The sequence below is a fragment of the Anguilla anguilla genome, chromosome 4, assembly GCF_013347855.1.
Source record: "Anguilla anguilla isolate fAngAng1 chromosome 4, fAngAng1.pri, whole genome shotgun sequence".
Classification (NCBI taxonomy): domain Eukaryota; kingdom Metazoa; phylum Chordata; class Actinopteri; order Anguilliformes; family Anguillidae; genus Anguilla; species Anguilla anguilla.
In genome coordinates this window covers 43,949,687-43,965,124 of record NC_049204.1, presented here as the reverse complement: position 1 = coordinate 43,965,124, position 15,438 = coordinate 43,949,687, and the positions used below count along the sequence as shown (strand labels likewise).

The following is a 15,438-nucleotide window of genomic DNA, read 5'->3' as shown; positions in this document are numbered from 1 at the left end:
GCTTTTAACAAAGGAGCTTTGTCACAAAGCAGCTTTAGGAAGAAACCTTGAGCAGAACCGGACTCAGAGGGGGAACCCATCTGCCGCGGGCAGGCACTGGTTTGTTATAGAAAGTCAATAGTGGCAGGAGGCAGGGGTGCCCAGCTGGTCTAGCTGGTCTAGGGCTGGAGCTCCAGGCCAGGGGGGGGGGGGTGCTCAGCAAGCTTGGGCTAGAGCTCCGGGCAGGTGCCCAGAGCCGAGGAAAATGAGAAGAAAAAAAACATTGTTAGGGGGTTCAAAAGGTATATTAGCAAGCAGAGCAGAAGAGACAGAGGTGCCTGCGTGCAATAAGGAAAACCCAGGCAGAATAAGGGTATAGCAGCATAGCTAAGGGAAACAGAGGCAGGGGCCAGTGCAGCCATGAGGGCAGGCTTGAGACAGTCATCACCATGACCGCTTCTGCTTAACACTACTTAGCACTACTACTACTGAATGCCACCCCTACATGATAGTGTCCCAAAGGGTGCCCTTTCCAGTAGGGAAAATGGGATGCAGTGCTGTAGAGGGTATTCCTACACATGAGAAAACATCATGAAGTGCCCAATTAGGTTCTCCTTTAATGGGGAAGTGCCCCTACAGTGGATAAAATGTGATGCAGTGCTGTAAAGGGTGTCCCTACATGCGTGAGAATGTGGGGAAGTTTCCTAATGGATGCCCCTCCAGTGGAGAAAATGTGATGTGGTGCCATATAGGTTCCCTTACAATGCCTTTCAGGTGCCCTACAGGTGCCTTTCTGATGAAAAAAACTCACAAAGTGCCCTCTTAGATGCCCTTCCAAGTGAGAAAATACAATGCATCATAACTTTTTTCACGCTGGTGGGGCCCCATGTCGTGCAGTAGGTGCCCTTTTTATTTTCTCGCCCCTGCCCTTCAAACAGCCTGTGTCTGCCACTGAGAGTACTCAGCTCCTGTCATCTCTGTTGTAGCAGGCCTCTCCTACCAGGATTACCTTCCTCTGTCAAGCTACTCTCCATACTTTTAATGTCCTATTCAAGGGTCTGCACTACCCCTTCAATAATTGCTGTAGAATTTGATGTGTAACGTTTTGGAGTAGCCTAGTCAAAGTCCTGACTTGAACCCAATAGAGATGCTGTGGCAGGACCTGGAATAGGCAATTCTTGCTTGACAGCCTACTAATTTGTCTGAAATAAAAAGCAGTTCTGCAAAGAAGAATAGGCTAAAATTTGTTCGCAGTGATGTGAAATACTGATATGAAATTATAGGATGCATTTAGTAGCAGTTAATGCTGCTAAAGGTGGTGCAACCAGTCATTAAGTTTAAGGAGGCAATTACTATTTTACATGGGTGAAACTGATGTTTTTTCATGAAGTAAATTAAATAATGCTTTAAAAAATGTTTTGTGTTTACTCAGGTTCCTCTGGTCTAAATATTACATTTTATATAAAGATTTGAAATCATTCTATGTGATGCAAATATGCAATAATAGAGGAAATCAGGAGGGTAAATACTTTTTCATGGCACTGTACTTATGCAAAAGCTTCAAAGGTTCTCATAGGTGTATTTGCATATTACAATATGGGAGGCTACTTGCAACAGCAAGCTACTTAGAAAACGTTAACTAGCTTCTCACCAGAGCTTCTGCAGCCATACCACCATGCACCATGCACTCTGCTACTGCCGACTGGCTGAAGCTAAGCGAGTGTGGGCTTGGTTAGTACTTGGATGGGAGACCACCAGGGAATACTGAGTTACTGCTGGAAGTGGTGTTGGTGGGCCAGCAGGGGGCAATCTTCCCTCTGGTCAAATAAATCCCAATGCCCCAGTGCAGTGACGGGACACTGTGCTGTAGGAGATGTCGTCTTTCGGATGAGATGTTAAAAACCGAAGTCCTGACTCACTGTGGTCATTAAAGATCCCATGACACTATTTGTAAAGATTAGGGGGTTCCCCGGTGTCCTGGCTAAAATCCCAGATCTGGCTCTCACAAAAAAACTTGCCCTGATCATCCCCTGATTTAACTGGCTAAAAAATGTTCTCTCCCTCCAGTGGAGCTGCTCAGTGGCCAACAATAGAGGATTGTGGGTGTACTGGGCAGCTCCCAGGTGTGAATGTGTATGAGTGTGAAGCAGGGCGTTGCTGCAAAAGAGCATCCATGCTCAGCGAACCTACCCTGGGTAAATAAAGGTTAAACAAATAAAATTTAAAAATAAAATTATACCTCAATTACAACAATTAAGGGGTTGCATGAAATCCACATACAGCCCTACATGCACACCCCTACAACAGATCTACCAAGTAATCAGCTGTATATTCTTAACGTGAATACAGTGCTGTATTCTAAAAGTTTAGTATTCCTACCATTAAAGCAGACACATTATAGTGACTTATCTAATAAATACTCATTAAATCACATAGCCAAGGACAAAACTGTCCTTGGTCTGTCCTTGGGCACACCATTTAGAGACATTCATAAACTGTAATATAGCGCCAGAAACTATTATGAACTGGAACCTCTTTTCATTAAAAAGTAGAGGTGACAGAAGGAATGCAGAACCTGACCATCTGGTTAGACTACAGTATCTGTGCTTACTGATTATCATAGGCTCATGTTGAGAATGTACTGGTGACAATTTGGAAGTGTGTAATGATAATGCACTCATTATGATTCTAGGCTCACCGTAATGATTTACGTACTGGTTATGGTGTGCGGCTCACCTTAGTGATGTACTGGCTGGAGTTCTTGTCATCGGGGGAGACGTAGAGTCTCACTAGGACAGATTTGCTAAACTGGGTGCGGACCTGGGCCATGGTCTGCAGCAGATTGAACTGGCTCTCCTCCCACTGCCAGGCTGAGCCCAGGGAGTCCTCCAGAACTGGCCAGTGCAGTTCCTTTTGCTTCAGGACCTTCAGCAGAGGCTTTGCGTCCTCCACCTCCAGTGCCGCTGCAGGACAGAGTCAGAGGAGGAGCCAGGGAATCAGGAAGAGTCCTCGCACTCACCCAAACACACAGCAACCACAGTCAGGAAAAAACATCATCCTCGCACTCACCCACACACACAGCAACCATGGCCAGGAAAAAACAGCAACTTCACACTCACTCACATGCAGAGAAACCAAAGCCAGGCAAAATCATCATCCTGTCACTCACCCACACACACACAGCAACCCCAGCCAGGCAAAAACATCCTCCTCGCATTCACCCACTCACGCAGAAAACACAGCCAGGCTAAAACATCATCCTTGCACTTGCCCACACACAGCAACCACAACAGGGCAAAAACATCATCCTTGCACTCACCCACACACACAGAAACCACAGCCAGGCAAAAACATCATCCTCACACTCACCCACTCACACAGAAACCACAGCCAGGCAAAAACATCATCCTTGCACTCACCCACTCACACCGCAAACACGGCCATGCAAAAACATCATCCTTGCACTCACTCACACACACCGCAACCACAGCCAGCCAAAAACATCATCCTCGCACTCACCCACTCACACAGCAACCACAGACAGGCAAAATCATCATCTTCGCACTCACCCACACACATAGAAACCACAGCCAGGCACAACATCATCCTCGCACTCACACACACAGCAACCACAGTCAGGAAAAAAACATCATCCTTGGACTCACCCACTCACACAGCAACCACAGCCAGACAAAAACATCATCCTTGCACTTACCCACACACACAGCAACCACGGCCAGGAAAAAACATTATCCTCGCACTCACCCACACACACAGCAACCACAGTAAGGAAAAATCATCATCCTCGCACTCACCCACATGCAGAGAAACCAAAGCCAGGCAAAATCATCATCCTCGCACTCACCCAAACACAGCACCATAGCCAGGATAAATCATCATCCTTGAACTCACCCACACTCCACAACCAAGCAAAATCAACACCCTCAGACTTATCCTCATACACACTCAGCATTATGATATAGTAGCATCCACAATGAAATACTTACCTACGCATCATATTCAGTAACTGGAAAAAATCATAATCTTAACCTATATTCTCAGTATGAGGTATAAATATATCATTCTTAGTCTCATCTGATACATAAAAATGTCCAATATGAAAACTTTATGGAGCCTTAGTGGAACTCTTCTATTAGCTTATTGTTGTTGTTTTTTATTACAAGTTCATTTGTTGAGTTGGACAATGATTTAATTAAGCCTGAAAATAAGAGCTGCTTCACTGTCTGAGGAACTCTATATTCTTTTTGCTATGCCAGTGTAAAGCCAACTGCCTCAGTGCAATAAATGCCTTTAATCTTTGGAGACATATGGGCAGTGGTCCATAAGCTAAAATCAGGCAGATGTATAAAAGAGCTTACATAGTTTTGGACTGACTTTAAAAATCTGTTCAACAAATCATTTACTTAAATCTTTATTTCAGTAAAAGATTTTTATGCATTGAAATTGCAGTGGATGTGTCTCTAATGAGAACTGCCTGCGTTGGTATAAACTGCAGAGTTTTACTCGGGTGTCTGTTGAGTGTAATGCATGTCACAGAGGCTTCCCACAACCTCTCCAAACTGATTAAGATTTAAACATCTTGTAGCCCTGTCTATTTACATTATACCCTGAGAGAGGTAGCATATAGAGAGAGGGCACTGAAAGATGAGTACAGTCAGGGAAAAGTTGATTTTAATTCTTCTCTTAAATCGCTCTGAGAAGCCAGAACAACAACATGTCCAGTAAACAAACAGTGCTTCACAGATCTGGAGCACTCAGCAGCCCAGAATCTGTGAGGACCAATACTCACATAGTCACTCCCTATGATATTTTTGTATGACTCCGCCATCAACCTTTTGGCATTGTTTGTGACTTCCTGCTTACTTATAGTTACAACAGACCCGAGAAATTGTTCATTTGCATTCAGGTCCTGATATTACCACACTAACGGATCGCTTACTTTCATTCATGCAGGATCGGTACAGCACCTTTGCCTTTGTCACTGCTTCAATGTCCTCTGGTAGTATAGGACCCTCCAGCAACTCTGAAAACAGCACAAAATCATAACAACTGTAGAATTCAGCAGAATTTGGGTACATCAGCAGCAGGGTATAGACGCTTTCATCGGACGCACGCGTGTTGCCAAGGTTATACGCTTGGCCCTAAGTTAACTTCCGGTCTGTGTTTGTTTATTATTGGGTTTGTGTTTACTGGCTAATATGGCACCGATTACAAACGGAGTGAAAGTTAAACTGATGAGCAGACTGACGTTGGGCTCAGGTTGTTGTGCTGTGGGGTGCAACTTGGAACAAATGCCATTTCCCAAATTTGTAAAAATACACTATTTAACTTTGTAACCCCACTAGGGAATTGTGAAACGAATTGCTTGAATCCCTGCCATTATTATAGCTGGTGCTTGCCCATTGTTACTTCGTATTTTTGAGAAATAATTGCACATCGTTACCTATTAAAATGTAAGTCCTGTAAAAATACACATAATAAACTGTATAAATAAATAAACCAACATCATACATACACATTTAGTAACACTAATACAGGCTTATTTACTATATCAACTTTAAGACAAGCAACACGCTCGTAATTATCTCATCGTGACCCATTAAAGCCAATGGCGCAGACGTTGCTTCATACTTTCAAACTGCTTTCCCAACGGCTATTTTGCGTCCTGTGACTTGAGTTACAACAGTGAATATGTACGGATTCCTAGACGTGCTGTTAGGGACCACCCTTTCTCATATTAACCTCAAATACGCAAGACAGGACACGTGTACAGTATGCTAGCAAATTTATGTTAAGTTCCATTCATTTATATAGGGTTGTGGATACACGTCCCCTTAGCAACCAAAAGCTAGCGCTGGACCCAGAGACTGTAAAAAATATGGACACAGCTACTGTGACGTCACCCATTGACTCTCCGTGGGTCTCTAAAACACGTTTTGAAGCTCAATGGCGGGCGCGGCCATTTTCTCGATTTGGAGCCAAAACCATAGAGTTAAGCGGTCTTGTGATTTTTACAATTTGATTGACAGTCCGGTGCGGAAAAGCCCCTCAACCTGAACGAGGCTAGCTGACTGTCTGCCGTTATGTTTTAAAATATATTATCAGATGTTTACGGAGTTTAATTTCCATCCGTGACTGTACTGTGTCATGTAATCACGTTATGTATGACATTAAAAATACAATTAGGCTATGTTCAGTTATTTTCAATTTATGTTTCTCAGCAAAACGAATATGCTTAGCTAGCATATCAGCTTGCCAGTGAGCTAGGTAGGCTGTCCGTGGTTAGCTCACGCGTTAGCAATATGAACCACAGGGGAAGAACATTGACTACACTGATGGTCAATCAATCGGAGATGTGTAGGCTACTGGTGATTTGACTAGGCAAATTTTCGTATAACTGTCTAGTAGATCTGTTAACCGAGCAAGTTATCGTCGTAGGTTTTCGCCAGTCAGATAATGAGCCTGCTACTACTAGCTACTCCATCGCCGTTTGTGGTGTTCACTTGCTGGGTGACGCTAGCTGACCGATCGTTCGCAAATCACTTTCTACCGAACAAAAATTAACACTCAGCGGTGATTAACAAATCTACCAAGTATTTTAATAACTGATCTGCAGGCGTGTAAATATGACAACGCACTTTGTACGGCAAGTTTTCCACCTGGTGCATGAAGAAAAATAATGTAGCCTACGTTGAATTTCTAATTATTATTAGGCTATTATTTTTTTCTTGTAAATCATCAAAACCAATGGAGAAAAGCCAATATACGCAAGGAGCCCCCAGAACCTATTCTGAGAACCACTGTCTTAAATGCCTAGCTTGTCGGTCTCTTAAATGCTAAAAACATGTTCCTTTCTAAATGCCAAGATGGTTAATTTCGTTAAATTCTGTGTGTGTGATTTCATCGTGTGTTGTATATTCAGCAAATGAACCTTGAAACTCTTAATTCGCTTTGTGAAACTGAAAAAGTGTTTATCCCAAAATCGGGATTATAGTAGCTTTGTCACATGCGTGAAGCATGGCCCAGGTAGACATTTACGGAATGTACACGACTGACAAGCCGCCAAACACGTTTGACAGATTGAATGTTTGCCGGTTAAGGTTAGCTAGCTAGTCAAATGGCTTGGTAGCCGAAGTTGCGAACTGTTTTAGCACAGGCTACTACTGGACTACCAAATATAGCAAGCTGATTACGCTTTCTGCCAAGTAATTATTTGGTTAAGTAGGCTAAAGGAAATAGTAAAAATGACTTGGATACCGAAAAACTTAAGAGGAGGATTATTTTATGGTCGTCTAGAGCAGCTGTAAATAGCACACGCCATAATGAAATCACCACGAAATGGGATGCCTGCATTTTCAGACTTAGCACAGGCGGACCGTAGCCGGAGCCGCAATGGCAAGGCCAAGAAGCGCCACCGCCCACCCCAGTGACCATAGACTGTAGCCCCTACTGTAGCTGAGTCCTCCGCAGTAATCCGGAAGTGACGCAAGCTGTACCTCATTGGTCCAGAACAAATATTGGCACTGTGCCCAAATGACGCAATAAATCATGAAATCGACCCATGGACAGTCATAAGACCAATAAAATACACCTATTATGACTATTTGTTCTTTTGAGAAAAAATTATTGACTTTGTATTTTGATCGCATTTGTACCGTAGACTTACATGGAAACCGGATATGAAAACACCTATACTGGAGCCATCCGTAGTGGCGCTAGTGAGCAACCAGGAACTACAACACCAGGAAATGAGCTTCAAAAACGAAGTCTGGTTTTGGCCGCTTGGCTGGACCACCTCTGACTTATTTGCCGGCACAAAAAAAAAATTGTAAAAGTGTTGAAAAAATAACCACGGGAGGATAACAAGGACATTTTTTCCTACTTAACTAGGTACAGGTTGTTACCGATATTTCACCTATTTCATATATAGTTGCAAATCAGTTTACGTTTTCCTGTCTGTTGAACGAAGGTGGTCGAATAGGTGCTTTCACTGTAGCACTGACTTTGTTTCAGGTAACAAACTCATGATAAGCGATGGCTAATAATAGCTAGCTGACCAGTAACAAGCCTTCAATAGTTATGAACAATTAGCTAACTAAATTGATTGTAGCTAGCTAGCTAGCTAAATGTAGCTAGTAACATTGTATAAATTATACACAGAAACGTTAGATCAATGCTAGTAGTTGATACGCTATAGAGTATGAACGAACGTTATGATACCTTTTTCAAAATGACTTGACAATGTTACATTGCCTGATCATTTTTTGTTGTGGTAACCTAGCATGATGACCCAAACTATTAGAGCCACGATGTTTTTCCATCAATGCATGCTATACAAATAAATACCTATAGTAATTGCATTGGCTACCCATGCTGCCCAGCACTAGCCCCATTTTGTGTCTCATGTAATCATCGTTTTTAAGCAATGTAATAGAAAGAGTGCACTTTTTACACAAGAATGTGCATGTAACCAGAATAGTTATGGATTATGCAAGGAATGTATGATGCTCCGCAAGGTGCAATACTGTCAACAGTTATCTGTTTCTGTCGCTTGTTTTTCTGGTAGTGTAACGTTATCGGATTTGAGTTTGGCCAAGTAACGGTTCTTTTCTTCGACTGGTAACCCCAAATAATACTGGCTTGCCATAGCTAGCTAACATAATTTACTTGTAATTTATTTTGCTTGTTATCAGAAATAGTCTAAAGGGACTCTGTTGTTATTGATTGTTTGCGGAAGTCTGCCGGAAGTTAAGTTAGGGCCAGAACAACGCACATGCGCAGTAGCGTTTGTTTATGTTGTTACCGTTGGAAGCGTCTATAGCTTACAGTAGTGAATTCAGCAGTGGGACATAACTGCTGTAAGTATAACTGCTGCATGGAACACAAATAGGGTATATCAACATAGGGCATAGCTGCAGTGAAAGCAACAGCAGTAGTATATAGCACAAGCAGGACATCATAGCTGTAGGATATATTGGAAATGGGAAACAGCATCAATAGTATATAGCAGGAGCAGGGTGTAGTAGTTGTAGGATATACTGTATTGGGATGGCAGGTATGCCATCCCGCCAAGTTACGGCTTAGTAGGGTGGTATGCCCCATACCTATACAGCACCAAGAGCTTGGCACTTTTCAAGGTTCCCTACAGAAATAACCACATTCATCACAGACTCTCAGTCCTTAAAAACATTCATTTCTGTATCTTCTGACCCCATTCAACAGACAGAATTCACAAACAGTTTCACACCTCCACACAATAAACCCCAAACTTATGCCTAGTGCAGATTACACAATTTTAGCTAGGATTTTGTAGTCGCAGACTCATTTTCAAGGTCTTAATAGAATCTCAACAAAAATCCCCAGTCTTTCTTGATCGGTGTGCGCACCCGTGACCAAATGTCTTTTAATCTGACATTGTTAGAAACTCAGTTCGTAAGGTCATCTGTGACTCTGGCAAGAATGTCAAACTTGATTTCATTACGATCATGAATCCTGTAGTGTGTGACCCCCTGTATTTACCAGTCTTTTGTAAGCCGTGTAGAGTGACCATTTCTAGAATAAAAATACCTGTGATTTTCAGGAAAGACAGTCATTAAGTGTGACATGCTCTCCGTTGTTAGGATTTTGTTAGGATTCTTCACGCCAGGTCACCTATATCGATTGTCAAAATGGTTCACATTCACCGCAGCGCCTGTTAACTAATAACTACTTTTTAACTAGGCTCATGTAGCTACCCTGCAACACCACATTTTTTTAATTAATGTGGCCCTGTGTTTTTTAATCATACCATCTGATAAGAATGTCATCATTCAAGCGTTGTGTCACATCAAAGTGTCAAATATGAAAAATAGGCTCATGCAAGACATTTAAATGAATGTATGAAACTGCTGCTCAATAACTAAAGAAAGGATATTCCTCCAGAAAAGATGTGTTTATACTTGGTTGTCAAGTTCATTTTACAAAATGTCTGTGTATATTTGCAACGTACTATACTGTACTGTACATACATACATACACAATACACACATACATGCAATACTTCATTATCCCTATGGGAACATTTCCCTAGTGACATGTAGTAATCACATTTACAAACAAACATTTATAAGAAGAAACATATAATCATTCACACTTCAGAAGGGGGGGGGGGGTACATACATATAAACAGATAAATTTAATATATTGAGACCTATTAAATAAACATTGAATTTTACAAACCTATCCACACATGTGTTTGCCCCATTAATGTACTGTATGCTTGTACTCACAGTACAAAGTTACTTGAAACAATTTAGGAAACATTGGGTAGCATTGCTTTGGAATACTGCTTGTTTAATTTGTGTGAGCTAAGATGGCGAATATTTCTTTTAATGGCAGGCCTAGATTTTAATTAATGACTTTGCTTTGTAGGCTATGTGCAAGTAACTTGGTATTTTTGTACATTGAAAACGTCTTTTTCATCGGATTAGACATGGGGAACACCAGCTATAGTCTATAGCAGCTGCAGCTGCAGCATACCTAGATCATAACATTTACTGATATCCAGAATTTATTTATCATGTATGGTTATATTTTTTGTTACATGATGATGGAATTACGATTATATCTTACACTTAAATGCAAAAGTATTGGGGCAGTGACATAGTTTTGATTGTTTTAGCTCTATATTTCAGCACATTAGATTTGAAATTGAAAATTGAATATCAGGTTAAAGTGCAGACTGTCAGCTTTAATTTAAGGTATTTATATTTTATATATGTATTTATATTGTGTGATATGTGTAGGTATTACAGCCCTTTTTATATGTAGTCCCCCCATGTTAGGGAAGCAAAGACAATTGGACAGTTGGTTGCTCATGTGTTTTTTGGGCAGCTGTGTGTCTTTGCAACTTTACAGTTGATTTCAGTTGTGGAATTTGCATTTGGAGTCTGATAACAATACCCTAAATGAAAGCTGAGAAACTGCATTTCAACCACATAGTCACTATTTTACTTAATATCCAAAACCACACAAATTGTCATTGCCCCAATACTTTTGCATTTAATTGTGTATGGGATCGCTTATAAAATCTACAGCACCTGCCACCGCAAAATGTTGGGCTAGTTAATTGTGATTTTCCTTCCTTCCTTGCCATTCCCAGATCACATCTACGACATCCTAGCAACATGCTTGACATGCTACTGTTAGTTACTGTTAAGTTTCAGAAACATAATCCACATACCCACTAATATCTGGCAAGCTACCATGTTATCATCTGCATCATTGGGATGGCAGGTGTGCCATCCAGCCAAGTTATGCCTTGGCGGGGTATGCCCCATATCTATATATTATACCCAGGGGTTAAATTGGGGGTGGAGGGCGTCCACCCACCTTTGGTAAATAAATAAATCATTTTGACCGGCAGTTTTACAAATAGGATAACAATCCAGTCCATTTTTCGTATGCTCCAGTCCATGTGTTCCCTCTAGCCAGTTACTTGCTCAACCAATCAAAAATCTGAAGAAAAAAAGACTCAGGAGGAACAGTCGTTTATATAGACAGGCAAAGAAAGAAAAATGTCGTTGATTGTTTTGATTGTTTCGAAGCGGACGCGGTAGGTAGTAGGGCTGTCAAAATATTCGAAGTTTGACAACTATTTGAAAATCTTTCTTTTTTTCAAGTTCGAACCCAAATTTGAGCATTCAAATATTAGTTTTGGATCCCGCGTATTGTAATTAACATGCAGGCTTTAATTTCATGTGGCGAATCATGTTCATGCACGCAAAGTTCATTTCCTGTGCTAACGTTACTTCCTCTGTCAACAAAAAACGTTCTGCCCTGGACCCATGACAAGTGGATCGTCTGGTTTTCCTTGCCAATAACCTCCGGTGATACTTTCAGCTCTGTTGAGACCTAACGTTACTGGTCAGCTAGCCTCGCGAGATAGACTATTTTTTCACTTCGTTCAACAGGTCTGGTCAGCTAACAATTTAGGCTAAATAATGTTCCCATGTGTTTGGGAACATTATTTAGCCTAAATTCCTTTCCTTTCTTTTCTGAAGATTTTGATAAAATTGGATGATGAAAGAAGTTAAACAAACTAAACCGAGTAAGTAATTTATGTTGTTTTAGGCTACGGGTATTAGCCATTTGAATAGTTTTTGTGTTAAGAAATAAACAGGGATTTCCTATAAACAATCATTTCCCGATGATTAATAAATGCCCGTGTGGCAAATTACATCCACGTGAAAGTGCTTTATTCATTTGCGCATTAGGCTATAGAAACTGCAGGGGGCTTATTTATAGAATGAACTTGCGTGCATACGTCAAGTGAAGATTTGCCATGAACTGAGTGCGGAGAAAGAAGTGCATGTATCCACAAATAATGTTGATTAAAAATGTGCACAATTTTGTACTGCAAATGAAAATAAATGTAGGCTATAAGGCTACTCGTTAAAACTGCCTATTTGGGGAGAGCAGGCTATATATGATAATATTGCTATTGAGTAGTCTATTTTGTGGATTAATTGCATTGATACTCAAGGAAAATCAGGGGAAGGTTCCACCACTGCTTAGTGATTAAAACGGATTTTTCTAAATCGCATTTATCATTTAATCTCCCTAACGCAATGCGAGGAAGCTGTGTGTCCCTTTCCAATTGCGTAGTCCGATCGTTTGCATGCTTGTTAATCACTGAAAATTAATTAAAACAGTTTGAGATCAATGATTAGTTTAATGGAAAGTTTTGTGCATCACCAATTTTCAGCTCATCAGTCGCCGCTGTTTTTATTTTGTTTCAATTTGACAGTTTAAGAAAGATGGATAAAGGAGGAAGAAAGGGAGGAAAGAGGAGGATGACCGATTATTTTTGTGGGTAAAAAATTCTCAGCATTAATGACACTCAATAAACATGAAATATTTTATGTGAAAGCTTGCATCAATAGTATACATTCTTTTTAAAACATTGTTTTCCTTAATTACAATTATGTGCACAATACATTAAAGATATATCTATTTTGAGCTGAGACATTCATTGGTTTGTACTTTTTTTCACCCACCTGCCACCGGATCTCAGGTTCCACCCACCTCCCAAATCCCAATTTAACCCCTGATTATACCTATACAGCACTGAGAATTTGGCACTTTTCAGGGTTCCCCACAGAAATAACCGCAACAGCCACAGACTCTCAAACCTTAAGAACATGAATTTCGGTACATTTTGACCCCATTTCAACAGACAGAATTCATAACAACTTCATATGTCCACACAACAAAGCCCCAAACTAAGGGGATTTAGCGGTTTATCCTTCTTTTTCCTCCCTCCTAGCCCACAAAGAATAAGTCTCTCCATTGGCCATTTTACGTACACCAACCAATCCTTCACCTACACCAGCCAATCAAAATGTCACATACACAGGCAAACTGGACATATATCTTTTTACCCAAGAAAATATATATTACTAGTTTCTACAGCTTGTTAGTTTGTGGCTCAGTGGTAACATCATGGTCTACAGATCGTTGAGTCACAGGTTCAAACCCCACCTGAAGCAAATTTCTTATACATGCTTATTTGCCCACTAATAATTGTCATTTATTTCTCAACTATTGCCTTCGCACCACATCTACCTGCCGTTCACCGAATGTATGGACTGCATTATGACATACCATCTACTCGTTCAGTTAACCTCCTACAATATCACCAGGCCATATGGATACAACCTGAGCTCTGCTGTGCTTACTGACCCGTCTTCTTCTTTAAAACCACGGATACATTTGACGAAGAAAATACACGCTTTTAGACAGCTACTTGACGGTGGCGTGCTGCCAATGTAATTGACTGCGAAGCGCATGGTCGGAAGATAGAATCCTGCCTCGCCCTCAGGCAGATCTTTTCATATCTTAAACTAACATTTTCTAACACTTATATTGCTAACTAATAATTGTCTATCGCTTTTGCACTTATCAAAATATCACAATCTTCAATGCAGATGTTTACCAAAAGTTACTCATAGCCAGCCATTTGCGTTTCATGATGGTAAATGTATTGATTTTCTTAAAAAGTTACACCAGCTCACCAGTGGCATTTCTACTAACTACATTACTTCACTTGGCTACTGTAGAAAATGTTCTTATCAGCAAATGCCACGTTTCTACATTCATGTTACCTCGCCCTGTTCTCTATCTACCCACATAAAAACAATTACTACATATGAACTGTCTGCCACACCCCATTAAAACATTACCTTTAAAAACATGACTCATTCATAATTATAACTACTAGTACTGAACATCAGAAAAGAAAAAAAATTATACTACAGTTCTCTTTCATCATCTTGTTTCGAGATCCACCTATGGGGAATGACATCCAGTCATGACTCCTCAGAAGCATCCAATTGCACCAAGTCTGGCTCTGACAGACAGTAGCGCGTTCAATGCTACAGGAGGCACCGCCCTCCTGTAAGAGCATATACGACGCTGCAGCGCTACTACTCATCAGTTGACATTCGCTTCTCGCGATCATCCAAACTGAGCTCACAGCCTCGACCTTGCATCTCACAAGAACCTTACCACTTAACTATCCACAGGAGGACATATCCTCAGATCGGGCTCCGCCATACGTGAAAGGTTCGAGAGTTCGGTCAGTGCTATAAAACTTGTTAGCTTGCTACCCTCACTCGCTAGCTCCCTTCAGTATCGGGCAGCCCACGCCTTCATTACACCTCCCTGCTCGCGCTAACGCCGAACAGGATGGCTAGCTAACCATGCTGCATTTATTCGCTTAACCAGTCTGCTAGCTCCCCGCTACATGGCTCTTTCTAAGCCTGTCTCTCTCGAATTCTCCGAAGAGCTATGCTTGTGAGCCTGCCGGCCGCTTGCGGTGCTCTCATCGCCGCCAAAGATACCCATCCTCTCTGTCATGTGCTTGGGTTTTCAACATGCCTAGGACGCCCTTGACACTCCGGAGAGTTGCAGCCCCTGCCTGGCTTTGCCCAGGAGGCTGCTGTGGTGGAGACTGAGAGTCGCTGCTACCCACAGCAATGAACTCGTTCAGGAGGACTCTGATAAAGAGGATGACAGCACCACAGCCCCTCGGCCCCAGCAAGGCCCTCCGACCCTGAGCTGGGCTGACCAGTCCGACCCAGACATATTGGGCCTTCCCCTCCCCCTCTCCGGTACCCCTATACTGGAGGGAGAGGCGCCTGAATCAGAGCACGACAACACGCCAGTTGCGTGTAATGACTCAGGCGAGTAGGACGCCATTCCTTCCGCCCAGTTAGCACCGGCTATGGGGACGGCTAATGCCTAACCCCACGCTGTGCTTCTGGAGGTGTGCGAGCGGGCCGTCGCCCATCTCCACATTGAATGGCCAACTCTCCAGAAACCCACCGATGAGGAGCGGGACGTTTATGATGAGAAATTCCTATGCCCTCCCCCGAGCCCTCGGAAACAGCTTTTCCC

The 15,438-nt window shown here is 41.9% G+C and overlaps 1 protein-coding gene across 2 annotated transcripts in view; it reads right to left on the bottom strand.

Moving 5' to 3' along the window:
* phex (phosphate regulating endopeptidase homolog, X-linked) overlaps positions 1 to 15,438 on the bottom strand; it is a 103,277-nt gene that overhangs the window by 49,744 nt on the left and 38,095 nt on the right. For both annotated transcript variants that reach the window (XM_035414430.1, XM_035414431.1), the window contains exons 4-5: positions 4,940 to 5,023; positions 2,716 to 2,942 (exon numbers count right to left, since the gene is read on the bottom strand). In XM_035414430.1, the coding sequence (XP_035270321.1) occupies positions 2,716 to 2,942; positions 4,940 to 5,023 (311 nt within the window). The remainder of the gene's footprint in view (positions 1 to 2,715; positions 2,943 to 4,939; positions 5,024 to 15,438) is intronic.